This window comes from Galleria mellonella, unplaced genomic scaffold (assembly GCF_026898425.1).
Source record: "Galleria mellonella isolate WM207_F2 unplaced genomic scaffold, CSIRO_AGI_GalMel_v1 utg80, whole genome shotgun sequence".
NCBI classification, from domain to species: Eukaryota; Metazoa; Arthropoda; class Insecta; order Lepidoptera; family Pyralidae; genus Galleria; species Galleria mellonella.
The window spans coordinates 1233012-1250903 of record NW_026442157.1 but is presented as its reverse complement, the minus strand read 5'-3'; the positions used below and the strand labels follow the sequence as shown (position 1 = coordinate 1250903).

General features: G+C 33.2%; 1 protein-coding gene across 2 annotated transcripts in view; it reads left to right on the top strand.

The window, feature by feature from the left end:
* The window catches only part of LOC113520844 (putative inorganic phosphate cotransporter), a 90228-nt gene that overhangs the window by 49945 nt on the left and 22391 nt on the right, over window positions 1-17892 (top strand). Inside the window, exon 1 of one of the 2 annotated variants that reach the window (XM_026906265.3) lies at window positions 5296-5592. The exons of the other annotated variant lie outside the window; for it this stretch is intronic. Coding sequence (XP_026762066.2) covers window positions 5511-5592 — 82 coding nt within the window. The 5' untranslated portion in view covers window positions 5296-5510. Of the gene's footprint in view, window positions 1-5295; window positions 5593-17892 lie in introns of those variants that run through there. 2 annotated transcript variants of the gene reach the window in all.

The following is a 17892-nucleotide window of genomic DNA, read 5'->3' as shown; positions in this document are numbered from 1 at the left end:
TGTGCATTTCCACTCAATAGGTGTGGGCCGACAATCTAATCCAAACAGTTTACATCCTGTCCCCCGACAATAAGACGGGCACAAACTGGGCCGCTCGTTATTCAATTCGCCGAACAAATGTACATGTATTAAATGTATGTGTCACACAGTGTACACATATGTATGTGTACATACAAAACACCCATTGTCTCCTAGAATGTACAGTTCTAAATTGGCATCAACAATCACGTTTTGCACCGTAAAAAATAAGACGACTTCAACAGTAATTAAGAGGGGGGAAAGGGGTTGTTAGTAATGGAGACTAAAACTCTCATTGCTAGCAATATACCTAACCAGGTCGACCTCCACGCGGTTCTTCCCGGAAACTATCATGATTAATTCCTGATGAGTTCATCATGATGGGCTAATTGGCCTGTTTTCATTCTCATCTATCACCCTTCACTGGTGCTCCGCCAGCGTATCCCGTTAGCGCAGGCGGGGTTACCAATCCATTTTCATCCAACAAAAACAAAAACATAATTAAGTACACCATTGAACGATGGAAATCAAATGTTTGATGGACATTGAAATATTTAAATTTAATATTTGTAGCTTAAATTAAATAATATTAAAATTAAATTAGATCAGTTGTGCCATCGTGATGAGTTTACCAGGAATTAACCGTGATATTTCTCGGGAGGCACCGCGTTAAGGTCGATCTGACAAGGTATATTGCTATCAGTGAGGCCTAGCGGTCTCGTTACACTTTTACTAATAATAGTCCCTCCCCTGTAAAAAAAAAAAAAAATCATAATCTAACATGACGTATCACATAATCAATCGGTAATTGTCTGGAAGAGATCGCTTAGCGATAAGGCCGCCTTTTGTATCACTTCTCATTAATATTTATTGTATTTATTATTACTTTACTTGGTGCAATAAAGTGTAAAATAAATAAATAATCGCGTAACATATAATTATATGTACCATGTAATATATAAATATATCAATTATTACTTTGCGTTTTCTTTATGAATGCACCGCCTATCTATTTTTCTGTTTACCCAATGGTAGACTGGTAGAGAACACCATCTGGTGTTAAGTCCGCCAAATACACATATATAGTTACACAGTACATTGAAGTTTATATCATATTAATATTGTAAATGCGAAAATATGTAATGATAGATGAATGGATAGATATTTGTTACTCTTTCACACAAAAACTACTGAGCGGATTTGAATAAAATTTTGGTACATGGATAAGTTATATCTTAACTTAGCACATAAGATACTTTTAATATATACTTACTTACTTTTATACTTACTAATTCATACTAACAAAGCCGTAGGATAGCACAGTTAGTAAATAAATAAATATTTAGTCCCAAAAATAAAAAAAACAATCATCGTCTGGAAGTCGTTTTAAAATTAAAAAAAAAAAATTAAAATCATTTCCGAGCTATCGTAACAACACGAAAACGATAAAAAATTAAGTATTTTTTTTACTTTACTAATTTTTTATCAATTTAGACAAAAGTAAATATATTTCTGAATTGTACAGTCGATCTGTTCAGAATTAGTTTAAATTAATTAATTTTAATTAGATCGCATAACCTAAACATAAAACATAAATAGAGGAGAATTCATAAACTCCTTTGATGTTGCTTAATAATGCATCCTCTTTTGGGGATAGACCCGTTTCCACTAACAAAACATGTGTTTTTTTATGTACAGAATAAACTACTCATAGCTGGCTGTTGGTACGTAATGAAGTACATATTGAAAACGTAAGTTTTGTAATAGAATTGCCTGTTACAAAGCTAATGGAAATCTTGTGGTTTGTGGTAATGATTGTTTATTAGGAGTTAAGATCGTACACAACTAAATTTTAGATGCAGCATCGAGTACTAAAAACTAGTATATTATTATATTATCTGTGACTAAAAATAACTCGATAAATGACCAGCTATTAACTATAGGCTGATGGGGGAGAAATATTCTAATGGGGACGTCAATTCCCATTGATAGCAATATACCCTGTAAAGTGGATCTCCATACGGTTCCCCCTGGAAACCAACGTGATTTATTCTTGTGGATTCCGTCAGAACAATTTAACTGCCTTAGTTTTATCTCCACCTATCACAACTCATAGGTGCCCCACCAGCATATAGCAGATAGGACAGGCGGATTTAGGCACCATTCCATTATTATCTAATAAAACCTATTGGCTGGTGATTGATAGAATTACCGCTTCCAATTTGGTGCATTAGTTTCTTGCGTAATGCCAGAACAAAAGATACAGACAGACAAAATTTCTAAAAAAAATATTGTTTTGGCATATATTGATCTTATATTCTTCTTTGTATTTTTTTTTTCAAATGTACGTATCATGTACGAATATTTTTTTATTACAATTTTTTATATTAATAAAATAAAAATTATTCATAATACACAATTATTTTTACGATTAACTACTGCCATCTGTTGTATTTATCTAGAATTTATTTACCACAAACTATGTAAGCAACAACTTATCACGTTGCTTATAAATAGATGGTGCTTTCCACAATTTTAGTTTTAATAATTATCAATAGATGTCGCTACATGTCTTAAAATTATATCGTAAATATTAAATCACAGTGTAAATTTTAAGACTATAGATAGCTACAAAATATATATCTATTTACATACTAAGTTATATCATTGTACTCACATACTTATACGTCATTTACACCCATATTTTCATGATTCAAACGGAGTCTGGTTCAAGATCGAATGTATGACCTCTAGTGAGGTCATCAATAATTTTCCTCCACCCTAAACTGTTGACGAATCGTAATTAGTTCTAAATCTTGGAGTACGTATAAAAGTTTAAACTTATCTCTTCGCATTATAGGTGTTCATGTGCCACGTAACGCATCGTTTATCTCACTAACGGAAAAAAACTTCCTAAACATTCGTATAAATTGATGAATATGATAGAAATTGAAATGTAATCGTTTCTACTGACCGAATCAAACAAGACAGGGGGGAAAGGGATTGTTAGTAATGGGGTCAAATAGCCCTATTACTAGCAATATACCCTATCAGGTCAACCTCCACGTGGCTCTCCCTGGAAACCATCGTGATTAATTCTAGTTTAATTCGTCAGGATGGGCTAACCGACCTACTTTCATCTTCATCTGTCATCTATCACTGGTGCCCCGCCAGTGTATACCGATAGCGCAGGCGGGGTTACCATATCATAATCACTCATTAAAAAAAAAAGTTAAACAAGAAATCATTAATAACGACCGAATAAGATTTTAATCTTCCAATGTCTATCTATATATATTTTTTGCATGAATGTGGCCTCTCTCATCAAACTTGTGAATGGATGCCATTTTTAGGGACTGATCTACTCGAATTTACTACTTCCCTATCAAAAACTTTTACTTATAATAATAAATAGATTTTTTTGGGATCAGTCGTACCATGTCATACACTCCGTACAGAGGTCATTGACTATTTCAGATATAGGCAGGGTTCACCAGAGGGAGACTTTGTACAAAAGTGGATTGCTTGGGTGCCTCTGTCCCATTCGTGTTTCAACCGTGAAGCAGTTGTGTTTGCATGGCTGTGTTTCGGTTTGAAGGATGGGATATCGCGTGAATTTACAGGATACAGAGGAATAACACCTGAGTCCTCAGGAATGGCAACGTATGGGGTGTATCATGGGCTTATATGTATGTATAGGCTAAGGTAAAAATTAAACTAATTATTATTACACCAGCTTTTATCCGCGACTTCGTTCGCGTTATCATTGATTTTATTCAATAATTGTGGTTGTTGGTACAGATTACAAATAAAATAGTGACAAAAAGAAACCCACCTCCTTTAAAGAGTAGTCTGAAAAAAGAAATATGTATTCTGTAATTATAAATTATAATTCTGCAAGTTTTGAAGCTAGTAAGACAATGCAGTAAAAAGTTTCATACAATATAATTACCCCTCCCTGTATAAGTTACGCGAGAAAAAGTAGCCTATAATTCGCTCCAGGTTCACATATAGATGTGAACTTCTATACAAAAATTCATTATAATCTATTCAATGGTTTGGTGGATGAAAATGGTATGTTAACCCCGCCTGCGCTAACGGGATACGCTGGCGGAGCACCAGTGAAGGGTGATAGATGAGAATGAAAACAGGCCAGTTAGCCCATCATGATGAATTCATCAGGAATTAACCATGATAGTTTCCAAGGGGAACCACGAGGAGGTCGACCTATTCAATGGTTTAGGTGTGAAAGCGTAATAAATAAACAAATTCACTTTTATAATTATATTCGTTAGGATATATTAATATTATATAAAAATTGTAAACGGCGATTATAAAACAATGAAGTTGTATAATTAAATAGGTGCTTATGTATAGCTTTCGTGTGGTAATTGGGAATCCATCTACATGAGTAGTCAATCTAAATAGACAAGTATAGCGCTTGGAGACGTATTTCAATAATAATTAGACAGAGAAAACCATTATAATTTTTCAAAAAATATATGACCGCGTGAGTGATAACTCCCATGTTGCAAGCTTTGTTGTTCATTGACCATCAGCCATGCCTTATGCTTGATTAACCTCACGTATAAAATTTTGCCGAATTTATTTTTAAAATTTGTTGATGTGATCTGCCTGTGTACCAAATTTTATTCAAATAGTTTCAGCCGTTTTGACTTGATCGAGCAATTAATCTAGATGCCTGCGCCATTCGTTTTTTATAACATATGGAGCAAATAAGCGTGCGACTCATTTGATGGTAAGTGATTACTGTAACCCATAACCCATAGACATCTGCAATATCAGAGAAATAACAGGTGTACTGTAGGCCTTTTAAGAAGGGATAATGCTCTTTTCTTCAAGGTTTTAATGTCGTATTGTACCTTCTTACTAACATTGCATATAACTACATAGTAAGTATACGTTTCTATGAATCGTTTACGTAGTTAATTCAGGTTCACACGAACTTAAACAATGATCTAATTCATTATACATACAAGCGTAATATGTAGACGACATACTCATCCATCCAACTCGGAATGACAGCTGAAATTTACTGCAGTCATACAAGGTTCTCAAACAAACGTAGGTATCCGATTTGAATGAAATATAGTAGTATATATCTCGGCGCAGTACCTACTCTGTGGTGACACCTATTTCCTACCGCTTTCAGTGTTCAGTAAAAAAGTCGCGCTCACGTCATCGCATGCTCGGAGCGCGTGCGCCGTCCCCCCTCGCCCCTCCCGCCTCTATATTTACAGCGGCGGCGTCTCGCGTCGACGAATCGCCAGTTGTTCGGCCTACAGGCCTCCGTTTAAGCCTCTTGCCACTTTACAACCCTAGAGATGCCTCCCTTAAACCAAACCGAACTTCTCACAGTTGGCTCATTAACCAACGTAACGTAGGCGGTCGATGGTTGACTACTAATTAGGATAAGGATTCTTTAGTTTTCTTTTCTCTCTCTCTTGTTCTCTCACTTTTTCTCTTTCGAAATGGTGTCTCAGTCTCGCAGTGGACATGTGTTGGTGTGGGAGCAGCCAGGGTTGGAAGACGAGCGACCTGGAGGCCGGTCAGGTGAGTTCCTTGATTGACAGTTGATTGTATGATGGATAATGTCAAAGACGCCCGCGATTTCGAATGTCGAAGCTTATCGCTAATGATAAAAGCTTGTTATTACTCTGTATAGGTTAATGTTATATCAGAAAACGTTAAATACTATTTTACGCTTATTGATAAGGCGCAGATAGGTGTAGTATATCAGATAAAGCTTCGGTTGTATATTTAAATTATTTCTATACAAGTAGTAAGTAATTAGATATATGTATTGATACATATATGCACCTACTATTTATATATTTATATTTATTTATTTACATATATATAAGTACTTAATTGCTTAAAATTTAATTATTATCTGTGCTAAATATCCTTTTGTAGTAAATAAATTAATCGCATTTAATAAATGTTAAAAATTTTACTTAGCTAAAAGAAAATCAGTTACCTGCTTCGATTACGATAAATTTAAATTGGGACAAATATAAAAGTAAATTCTATCGACTATAAAAGGACTCATTAAATTTGGCCCAGACTTGGTAAAAATACCCAAAAAATAGGTGGTGCCAAGTAAGTAGAGGACTTTATACTTTTTCGATTCGATTAAAAACTGACATCAAAATAATTGTTAACTCCTCTTGTACAACCCAATAAATTTTTGATTTTAAATAATAATTAATGAATAAAATAATTGAAATTATGAAAAAATATATATTTGAAAAACTAATAGCTTTTCTAACAATAACAGCAAATATAAATTATAATAAGAAACGGAGAATCAGTGGTGCTGAGTCATCAAAACTTTATAATTATTTGAAATTGTGACTGAATCTATGAAACCATAAGAATTCTAAAATCTACCTTAAACAATTATTTTAAAACTATATACTGAATAGCTTTCAGTTATCATGTATCTCAGAAACTGTTACTTCATTAGATATCGATGAAATCGCGGAAATCTTATAAGTTGAGCCATCAATTAATTGCCGTTGTCGGCTCATACATTTGCCGATCGGAATCAGCAAAAGTGCTGATTTGAATGTCGGAAAATAGCATAATCTATATTGTTGCATTTATGTGTGTATAATAATATAGCTGTCATCAAATAATTGTAAAGAGAAATGATTGTCGGATTGAGTATGTACAGGTAACAAAAAATACCGGTTTTTGTTTTTATCTGTACTTAAAAGTGGTTTTTTTTTTTTAAGTATAAAAATGAAACGGTACCTGGCTATTCTCTATTAGTCAATTCTGACAAGGTACCTACTAATGAGAAGAAAATTTAATTGTATTAGAAAATATTTATTGTACATAATTTACATCAGACATGTTAAAATATTTAATATACAATGGCGGACTTATCCCATAGAAGGAATTCTTACAGTCCCTTAGAGTGAACCTTTTTTTAAGATAACGGCAAAGTTATGGAACGCTGCTGATTAAACTATCATAGCTGGTATGCAGTGTATACACTGTCGATATTTTTTAATGTGTGATAATGTAATGGTAACCCCGCTAACGGTATACGCTGGCGGCACCAGTGGGGAATGATAGGTGAGGATGTAAAGGCAGGTCAGTTAGCCCATCGTGATGAATACAGCTGTAATTCAGCACGATGGTTTCCAGGGGGAGGTTAACCTGACAAGGTATATTGCTAGCAATGGCGCTGGTAGTTTTCATTTAACAAACCCTTCCCCCTACACTGATGACTTTAGGATCATAGTTTAATTATACTTCATCATCATTGAATCAGCCGTTACCTGTTTATTGCTGAACGTAGACTGTTCTCTTAGGAGGTTTCGCCAGTAGTTGCCACGCTTGGCAGGCGGGCTGACAATCGCAGTTAGGCTTTGGTAATGGTTGAAGAGGGACGCTGCTATAAGTAGCAACGTAGCCTTTGATCATTAAGTTCTTTCAGTCTTCAGGAAGGGGTGGCCCATTCTATACTAGGACTACACGGGATCTAAACATACATACACAGAAAAAACAAGCAAATTGATAACTATTTTTTTATATCGCTTAAAACGGAAGTAATAAAGGAAATCCCTTTATTGTTTTTATCAAAGAACGATGCAATTATTAAAAATATACAGTCAAAAAACGAGGAAAGAACGAACCTTACGAGAAGTAAGGTAAAGGGGTTACAAAAGGCGGCCTTACCGCTAAATAGCCATCTAATTCAAAGAATGTTACGATGGAAAGAAGTACGTAATCAAATTTGCGTTTGGTCGCGATGTAACAATATGATTAATAACATTTAAAATAAATATATAAAAATAATAAATGTAAATTTTTTGATTGGAAGTACAAACTAAGCAAATTTTTTTTTAAATATCTAGGTACCACAGATCTGGCAAAAACGTAAATACTGGTAACACTCATTGTAACAACATCCGCTAGGCTACAAAACCGATATTTTCAGGAAAAACTCACTTATTCCTACATAATTACAAGGTCACAGCAACGTCACAATGGTTAATCGTCAACTGTATCAATGCTTGACCACAGTCCAGTTTTTTGTCAGCTGAGTTTTGATATTCGATTCGTGTAGTGAACAGTACTGGCTTTAGGGGAGCTAGATAGGGGCGACGAGATCCATGGGGGGGTTCTTAATGGGATGAAATTGGAATGGTAAGCCCGCCGCGCTGTCGGCATATGCTGGTGCGCTGGTATCAGTGAACGATAATAAGTCAAGTCAGATAAGTCATCGTGATGAATTTTCCAAGAAGTAACAATGATGTTTAATAGGATAGACGGCGCGGTGGTCGACCTGACAGGATATATTTGTGGCAATGAGGCCACTAGTTTCCATTACTAATTATCTCTTCTTCTTTCGATCCCCTGAAGTTTGAGAGAGGCTTCATAACATTAGTAAAGGATCGACGACGTCGAATTTGTAGTGACAAATTCAACGTTGAAATGAAGCGCGCGATTTCCAATTATCTATTTTCCGTTGTCAAAAATGTGCCGGGTAACATCAGAAACTCCCCCAAGAGCACCTCAGAAAAAGTTGGTGACTTTACTTTTTTCTTCATTAGTAAAAAGTTGTACTGAAGGAAATTGATCTATTGACTAACAATAAAAATATAATTTGATCATTATTCGATATTTATTATATAATTTTTTATATATTATTTCGTCAAATATATGATTATGTATATTTAGTTTATGTTATACTGTATGTGTGTATGCTATACTGTATGCTAAGCGTGGCAACTACTGACAAAACCCCCCAAAGGGTGAGGCTTATGTTCAGCAGTGGATAGTTAAAGGCTTATTCATATCAGATGATGATGATGATGATGATGATGTATGAACATTGTTTTATAAGTTTTTATATGTCTAATAAATAAAATATGAACAACCTTTTACATGCATCTAGAGTTCGATTCTCTTAAAAACAATCTTCAATTATCGTTGAAGTTGAGAAATTGTTCTCTAAAGTTTGTTTTCACGTATTACTTGTCAAGTGACTTAACAACTGATAAACAAATAAAAGCGATCAAGTGCCAATTGGTTTTATACACCTAGGGTTCTATAGATAAAATAATTTATATGATTTTTTTTATACAACTTAGAATGGCAAACAAGCTGACGGCCCACCTGATGGAAAGTGGTAACCGTCGCCTATAGACATGAGCAGTACTATGGACATAACAGAGTATACTGTTTCGCCCATGATAGCCTCCATGCGTTGCCATTCCTGAGGACTCAGGTGTTATTCTTCTGTACCCAGTAAATTCACGCCATATCCCGCCCTTCAAACCGAAACACAGCCATGTAAGCACAACTGCTTCACTGTTGAAATGCGAATGATAATGATAATGGAATGTTTACCCGCCTGCACTAGCGGTATACGCTGGTGGGGCACCAGTGAGGGATGATAGGACAGATGAAAAAACAGCCCATCGTGATACATCAGGAATTCAGCACGATGGTTTCCAGAGGGGAACACGTGGAGGTTGACCTGACAGGATGTATTGCTAGTAATGTATTACTAACAATACCTTCTCCTCCATAATTTATATAATTAGGTAGATACTTAATGATCTTATGTGTGTGTAAATGTAAAGTTATTTCCTTCACAAGATGTATGTATATCAATAATGAAAAAGAATAAGAATAGAAATCATTTATTCAAATAAACTTACATTGAAGCACTTTTGAAAAGTCATTACATTTTTTTTAATTTATCGTTCGGAAAGCTGTCTCATCACAAGAAGAACGAGCAAGAAACTTGCGTAAAATAATTTTATTATTATTTTACATTTTTAAGTTTAATTGTGTGAATACAAACCACCAATTAGCACTAATTCAATTAAATACTCAAAAAGAAAAAAAAAATTGAATACATAACCAACTGGTTAAACAATTAATAAGAGGAAATCAGTCATAGTGATTAGAGCAGACCAGTCCCTACAAGCAGCACCCGTTCACGAGTATGACGGATGAGCCAGCCATCACTGCGCTCGACCATATTTTTAGGAAATGACCCGGCCCACCACGCCGCCACAAGTTACATTTTAGTTGACTACTCAAAACACTAGACCACGTCAAAGCTTCACAATTGCCATCTGATAGTTATAGTATTCACATTTTACATAAGAATGCATGCGGCAATTAATACAAAAAGTTGAAAAAAAAAAAAAACGTTTAAAAACTTCACAAAATTAATATCTAAAAAGGTGACTTAGACGTAACATTTACTATTTAATTACTTTTTTACAAAAAACGGACATTTGTAAGTTGAAATTTTTCACAATAATATAAACGATTTACAAAACTTTTATAAAATATATTCACATAAAATAAACTATTTATTTATAATTTCCTATATTTTATCAAAATACTGTTTGTGTGGATGTTTCACGTCATCTCTAATTCTGTATTGAATTTTTATTTATTAAACTTTAAAACACCTAGAAATTTTAAATGGCGGTCTTAACACTATATGGCATTATCTATTAGATTACGATAATTATTATTTAATTATTTATTTATTCTTTGAAAAACGTACGGATGAATCACAATACATAACCAAATTATATCTATGTTAAGCCATGAATCGTTTTCACATTTGCGTAATTACACAATCGATCGGTTTTTATATATGCAAATATATTATGTAGATATATAATCTATAGAGTTTATTCTCATGTTAGTTCTATAATAAAATTATAACAATTGTTTTTTTTCTGCAGAACATAAATCTTAATAGAACCTTTAAATCGACTTATGTGCGTAAGTGTACCTACTTACATTAAGTAAATTTTAAGTTACTTGTATTGTGTGTATGTGATTATCACACATTACAGCCATAATTCTCAATAGATCACCAAAGATAACGATATGTGTTCAGTTAATGAGTTGTTTTTCTTCACCCTTAAATCCACTTTTCTGCGTGTATGTACTTTGAGTAAATACATTACTATAATCTGATCGCGATCATAATTCTCAATAGATCACCAATGATAACAATATGTGCTCAGTTAGATAATGCGATATAATTTTTTGCCCGAATAGACATAGACATAAGGTAGACGTCGGTGCCCACACTTGTTACACAATATCTGCTTGCCTACGTCAGCGGCGGTATTCACGTAATTCGCACGTGGCTTGAATTTTTGGCGCCTTTTAAAAATAGAAACAAGAATTTTGACAGTTTTTTTTTTAATGAGACTATGAACTTCTCTAGTTAATGCCTAATAAATTAAAAAAAAAAAACAAAATAGTATGCTGTAAACCAAAAAATTATCTAATTTGGGTTATTTATATTGCTATAATATTTGTATCGTTATTAATGGACTATGGACTTGACGTGACAGTTTATTTTTTTAATAAGACTGTGGGAAATGTCTAATAGATTTAAAAAAAATATAAATAGGTATGCAAACAAAAAAATTATTTGATTTGGATAATATTCATATTGGTATAATATTTATATTTTTATTGACGGACTACGAACATAACGCTTTGATACTAAAGTGTCATATTTATTTGACCTTGGTTTTCTTTACTCATCAGAAAAAAAAAACACTAAAATTTAATAACTGTTGTTAATTAATCCGTAATAAACTCAAAGGTATAGTTTTTATTCAAATACTGATATCTCTTTTATTCAATGCCTCGAATATAATGTATATTTTTTTTTTTTACTTTTTAAGTAATAGACTTTTTGATCTATGGTATGTTCAGTTGTAAAAAAAAAAAAACTTAATTCGAGTAATATAATTTGAATTTGCTGGTAGGAACATTATCATTAAAAGTAGTTTATCGATGTTGGTTGTTTAAAAAATTAACAATGATAAATTATGTAAATAAAGTTGTGATTACATATAACACTACATCATTCAGTGTAAGAGCTACATATATCCTAAGTAAATAGATTAGATACATTTGACGTAATGGATTCCTCTTCGACGATTCATGCGTCTAATTTGAAATGGTAGAGGGAGACTATTAAAAAGTCGTCTATATGGGTACAGCTATCCCATTCGTATTTTGTCGCCGACCAGCTGTATTTACATGATGATTTATAGGGCATACGGTGTAGTTTAGCAGTGAAATTACAGGATAGGGAGGTCTGATATCTTTTTACTTATGCATTCATTAATTAACATATGTGTACAAGACGGACCATTATTATTTTTATTATTATTTTATCAGCCATTAACTGTCCACTTTTACAGATAGGTCTTTCCCAGTAGGGGATTTTACTAGTAATTGCCACGCTTGGCAGGCGGCTGATACCTTTATTCTCGGGCATAGTCTAGGATAATATTATATTATGTTGGAATAATAATGGTAACACATGAAGGTTGTCCACTGTTAGCATCACAGTGTATCTGTAATGTCCACGGTTTTGTTCATGTTTATAAGAGATGGTAACCATTAATACTTTCCAGTAAGTTCTATTAAGTAAAAAAAAAACTTCAGTTTCTTAATCATTTTTATTTGCGCTATAAATTTTATCAGTATGTAGGTATAGTCAGCAAATTCTTGACAGAACATCAAAAAAATGGCGACCTAAATAGTTTATTAGGAAATATTATTGTTTATTTCAGTTAGAACATAAGGAATATTCGGTCAACAGTAAATAGTATAGTCACAGACTACTGTGGTATAGTATACCTAGATAACATGTTAGACAATGATATATCTAGCAATTCGTTTATTGAAAAAGTTTATATGGTATCTCTAGTCTATTCCATTACAGCTCAATAAGACAGACTAGACTAGTGACAAAATTAGCATAGTTACGGGTCGATTTTGAGCCGTTATTTCTCCTAATTTATCATTAAAATTACCATTTGATATTACAACGAAATCTTTATTTTGAGGACCAATAGGAATATTATAAATTAACCCTTATTCATAAAAATATTAAACCTCTCATAAACCAATTTAAGGTATTGAACTGTTTTGTCTCTTTCTCTTGTGCTAAATTTCCCAATTTGAAAGAAAGTGACAAAACAGTGTAATAATTAAAATAGGTTTGTAGAAGAATTTAGTTTTTATGAATAAGGGGGTAATTATAAATTATAGAATAATATAGGTAGGTTCACATAAAAATTATTATAATTTCATTTTATAAAACAATAATGTCTCGAAATTATCAAAATATTAGGTTAAAATATGCGTTAAGAGAAATGGCGCATCAAAATGGGCACCACTGTCTGTTTGTGTATATTTATTGTATAAAAGATTCTAAGGACCATTTATTTATTTATATATTCAATATTGATATAATATAAAGATACAATGAAAATATATCATAATTGATTTAAAAGTGTTTTAAATTAATTTCTTTGTAGTTTTTATTTTTTGATAAACTAATAAATTAAAATGTTATTTTAGAGATAGGTTATGGGAATGCCACTTTAGATGAATGCGTTGCAACTGAAATAGAATATCAAGACGAGCTTATTTTTATACTAGCAATCTACCACGACTACGCACGGATGCAATTTACTATACGATTATCTTTATCTTATATACAAAAGTTCTTTTTAAATTTGATATAGATAGATAGATAGATAGATAGATATATCGTTTATTTGTTTGTTACTAATCACAAACAACATGTTCATAAGAATACGAGGTCTGTCCGGAAAGTTCGTATAAAAGTTTTTTAAAAATTTAATTTACAATTATTCAGGTAAATCAATTTTATCCCCTTCAAAGTACTCCCCCTGTGACATAATGCACTTGTGCCAACGCCGTTTCCACTGTGAGAAGGCTCCTTGAAAGTCCTCTGGTTGTAGGTTTCTCAGCTGCCCCGTCGTAGCTTTTTTTATCTCATTTATGTCCCCCAAATGCCGCCCCCGAAGTACCAATTTGGTTTTTGGGAACAAGAAGAAGTCACACGGGGCCAAATCCGGCGAATAGGGGGGTGTTCGGTCACCGTAATGGAATTTTTACTCAAAAACTCACGGAACGATCTTGGCGCAAATTTTTTTCATTTGAAGTTCGTTTCTTAGAATTTCGTGGACCACGGTTTTGCCCAAATTAAGCTCTTCAGCCACCTGTCTGACCGTTAAACGACGGTCCCCATTAACACAAGTTCGAATTCTTTCCACGTTTTCGTCGGAATGTGAAGTGGAAGGACGTCCTGAACGTGGGTCATCTTGAACGCTTTCTCGGCCCTCTCTGAATCTTTTTAGCCACTTGTGGACGGTTGGTTCCTTCACAGCATCATCCCCATAAACTGTTCTGAGATCGGCAAAAATTTCACGGCCATTCTTGCCGAGTTTCGAGAGAAACTTGATTACGACGCGCTGCTCTTCAACGGAAGCGGGCTCCATGCCGACGGGGTTTCGTTAAGAGGTAACTTCACAGATGGCGTGACAAGCCAGTTCGCACCGCACGGCGGTCAGACCAGAACTGAAGCATTGTTAGGGACATAAGGAAGGGGTCCTGCGCTTACCTGGCCTCCCCACTCCTCTTTCTCGCATTCCAGAACACTTTTATACGAACTTTCCGGACAGACCTCGTAGATAATACATAATACAACATAAGATTTATAAAATTGTGTTATTATATGTAATCTGCAGCAATACAAAAAGGTCGAAGCTCAGCGTGGAACATTGTTCAAGGAACAAAACACTGATTTTCAGCTTTAACCCATTTGAGGGTACGTGAAAATAATAATTAAAATAAATATAAAATAAAAAGAGCAATATAAATGTTTCGTAAACAGTAATCTAAGTAATAATGGAATCCATAATAACATCCGTTGGGTGCTTCAGAAAAAGTAAGCAAATACATAGACAGACGCGGACAGTGACTTATTTTTACTTATTTGGTAGATGTTTACATTTTTATAGATACAGTTGAATATGAAGAGCAAAAGTTTGCTCTGTAAAGTTTTGTAAAGTCGAAGAATTTTTAATGAGATTAATTTCATATCTTATAACACGAGTATATTTTGCACATTACTTGTATCTACTCATTTGTATGTACCTAGTGACCTCAATATATTGCCAGCACATTTTTCTTTTGATGTGATAACGTGTTTCAGAGTATACATTTAAATTTAGAACATTAATAGGCATAATATCTTGATTATACATAGAGTATTTATATAATATAGAGAGTACATAAATTCATTTGCGTTATATACTCGTTATAAGAAGATACCTGGGTACATACAATACCTATGTATATACCTATTTATTGTACACGTAAAAATAAACATTATTTTATATTATCGCATTATCTTTAATTTTTTATGGCTTTAACGTCATGTATTAAGTAATCAGTAATTATATAATAACATAATAAACGTTATATTATCCCATAATTCATCTGACTATGATATAATATTAGATGGATAAACGAAACAGCGACTTCATTAAATGATCGTTTCCTAAATTTCTTATGCATACTAAGGTTTTCAGTTTGGCGTCTTCATAGAATAAATTAAATTGAAATAATCTTTATTTAAATAAACTTAGAAGCTCTTTTAGATCGTCTATTTTTTGTGATTCTTCTGCTGGGTTTGGGATGTTGTTATCTGCTGAGAAAAACGCCTGTCTCCCATCGGGATAGACGATAAATAATGGAAACGTAACAAATTTTTAATAAATTTGTCGCAATAGAACTGACCTGCTTCATTTACCATCGCTCACTGGTGCCCTCCAACGTATACCGACAGCGCAGACGGGGTTACCATTCCATCATCCATTAAATAAAAAAAATCTCTTTAATGTTATATGTATATCTTTATGCATTAATGTATAAAAATATCTTTGGAGACAGTATATTTTTATGCATTTGACTAAGGTTTTATTGCCTTTAGTAATTTAATTGGTATTGGTATCTTCAAACCAAAACCCAGCCAAGCCGGATGAGCTGTAAATATAAAAGTACTTACGTCTTACAGGTGAATGTTTTACTACAGTAACGTTATCAACGATATGCAAAAATAATTTAATCAGTTGTACAAATAGATTACTAATGCAACAATATAGAAAAATGTAGGTAAATGGAAACTTGTTTCTCCAGTTTGAATAAAATTTCGACCGCATAAATTCTCAACTTTGACGATATTTGAACGATTTATTTTACAAGAAATGACCTATTAAAGTTTTGCGGAAACATACTATTTCACGTCATTTAAAATTAATTGATTGAAAGAATATCCTCGAAACAATCACGTGTTGTGGACGTCATCTGTGATGCCCCTAACCATATTATTCTAAACTAGGCTGGACGCCAACTAGTTTTTGCCATTTTGGTTGTGTAATACAAATAAAAACGCAATTTCCTAATTTACATAACAAAATTAGTGGCTTAAAACTAATTTCACGGAAGCAAAAGAGTTTGTGTTTCAGGCGATTTTTTATTAAAACTGTTTTCTTTTAATTATTTAACTCTCTATTGTATTTTATACATAGAAATATACATTAAATTTTATTAAAATACAGTAATACCTTACGTCGTAGACATGCCATTTATACGCATGAAGCGCTTTGTGTCTTCATTCTTTATGCGTACAGCTAAGGAGTGGAACTCTCTCCCTACTTATGTTTTTCCATCCAAATAAAATCTACACAAATTTAAAGCAAATGTGAATAGACTATTCATGGACCCGCTCCATCTTAGACCACATTATTCTTACCATCAGGTAAAAATAACTAAAAAGAGAGAGAGAGAGTATAGATCGAATTATAGACATAAAGGTATAAAAGGCGGTCTTATGTTAGACTAATCCGTGGTTAATTATAATTTATTACAAATAATTTCATCGCGTAAACACGTAAAAGTAATGTTGCGAACGCTTTACTGCTGACAGAGACATGATCTCAGCGATATCTACTCTTTATTTCGTGACAATAGTTTCACACGTTCTTGGCTATTTTCGTGAAATTATTTTTATCATGTAGGTATTAAACCAGTTCCGCATACGTACATTTGATAGTGTAATATGTCCCTAACTAGATTGGTAGATTGCCGATAGATTGTAGATGTAATCACAAACGCAGATCCTTGAACTCATTTGAAAATTACTTTTGTCACAAACAAGTAGATACCAGGGTTTTCGATCTTAGACAAAAAAAATCAATTTTTTTAAATTAAATCGGTAGAAGCTCCACATTGAGTCATGATAATCGATAGATCTTTATTTACATAAATATTACTAAAAAACTACACGGGAATGTGTTAAATTTCAAAAAAATTTTATTTCGGGACATATTTGTAACACCATAATAAAATTTGTATTTTTATAAATAAATTCTCTATCACCAAACTCTTTCGAAAATACAAAGTTCAGAAAATAAATTACCGACAGTATGTTATTTTTGAATAGTATAAACTTTTTCTTTTACCAATTTTTTATTATTATATTTAACACTAGCAATCCGTCTCGGCCTCACACCCATAGATAGAAAATAACATACAGCCTATCATCATCATCATATCAGCCTTTAACTGTTCACTACTGATCTTAAGCCTCCCCCTAGGGGGTTTACCAGTAGTTGCCATACTTGGCAGACGGATTGGCAACCGCGGTTAAGCTTTAGATACAGCCTATTCTCAATGATAATGTAGCTTACTATAGGTGAAAGAACTTTTAAAATCGGTTAAGTAATTCTTGAGTTTATTCATTGTAAACAAACAAACAAATATTTCCTATTTATAATATTAGTACTCGTATAGGTAGCGACTTCGAATCATAATTTTACTGGAGTTGATCACGCTTTATTTGGCACGTAGTTTATGATCAAAAATTGACACAAAGGGCACGTTGTAGCAGTAAATATTTAATTTCATATCAGTGATAGTAATATTTTAAAGTGGCCGACCGCTCCACGTTTT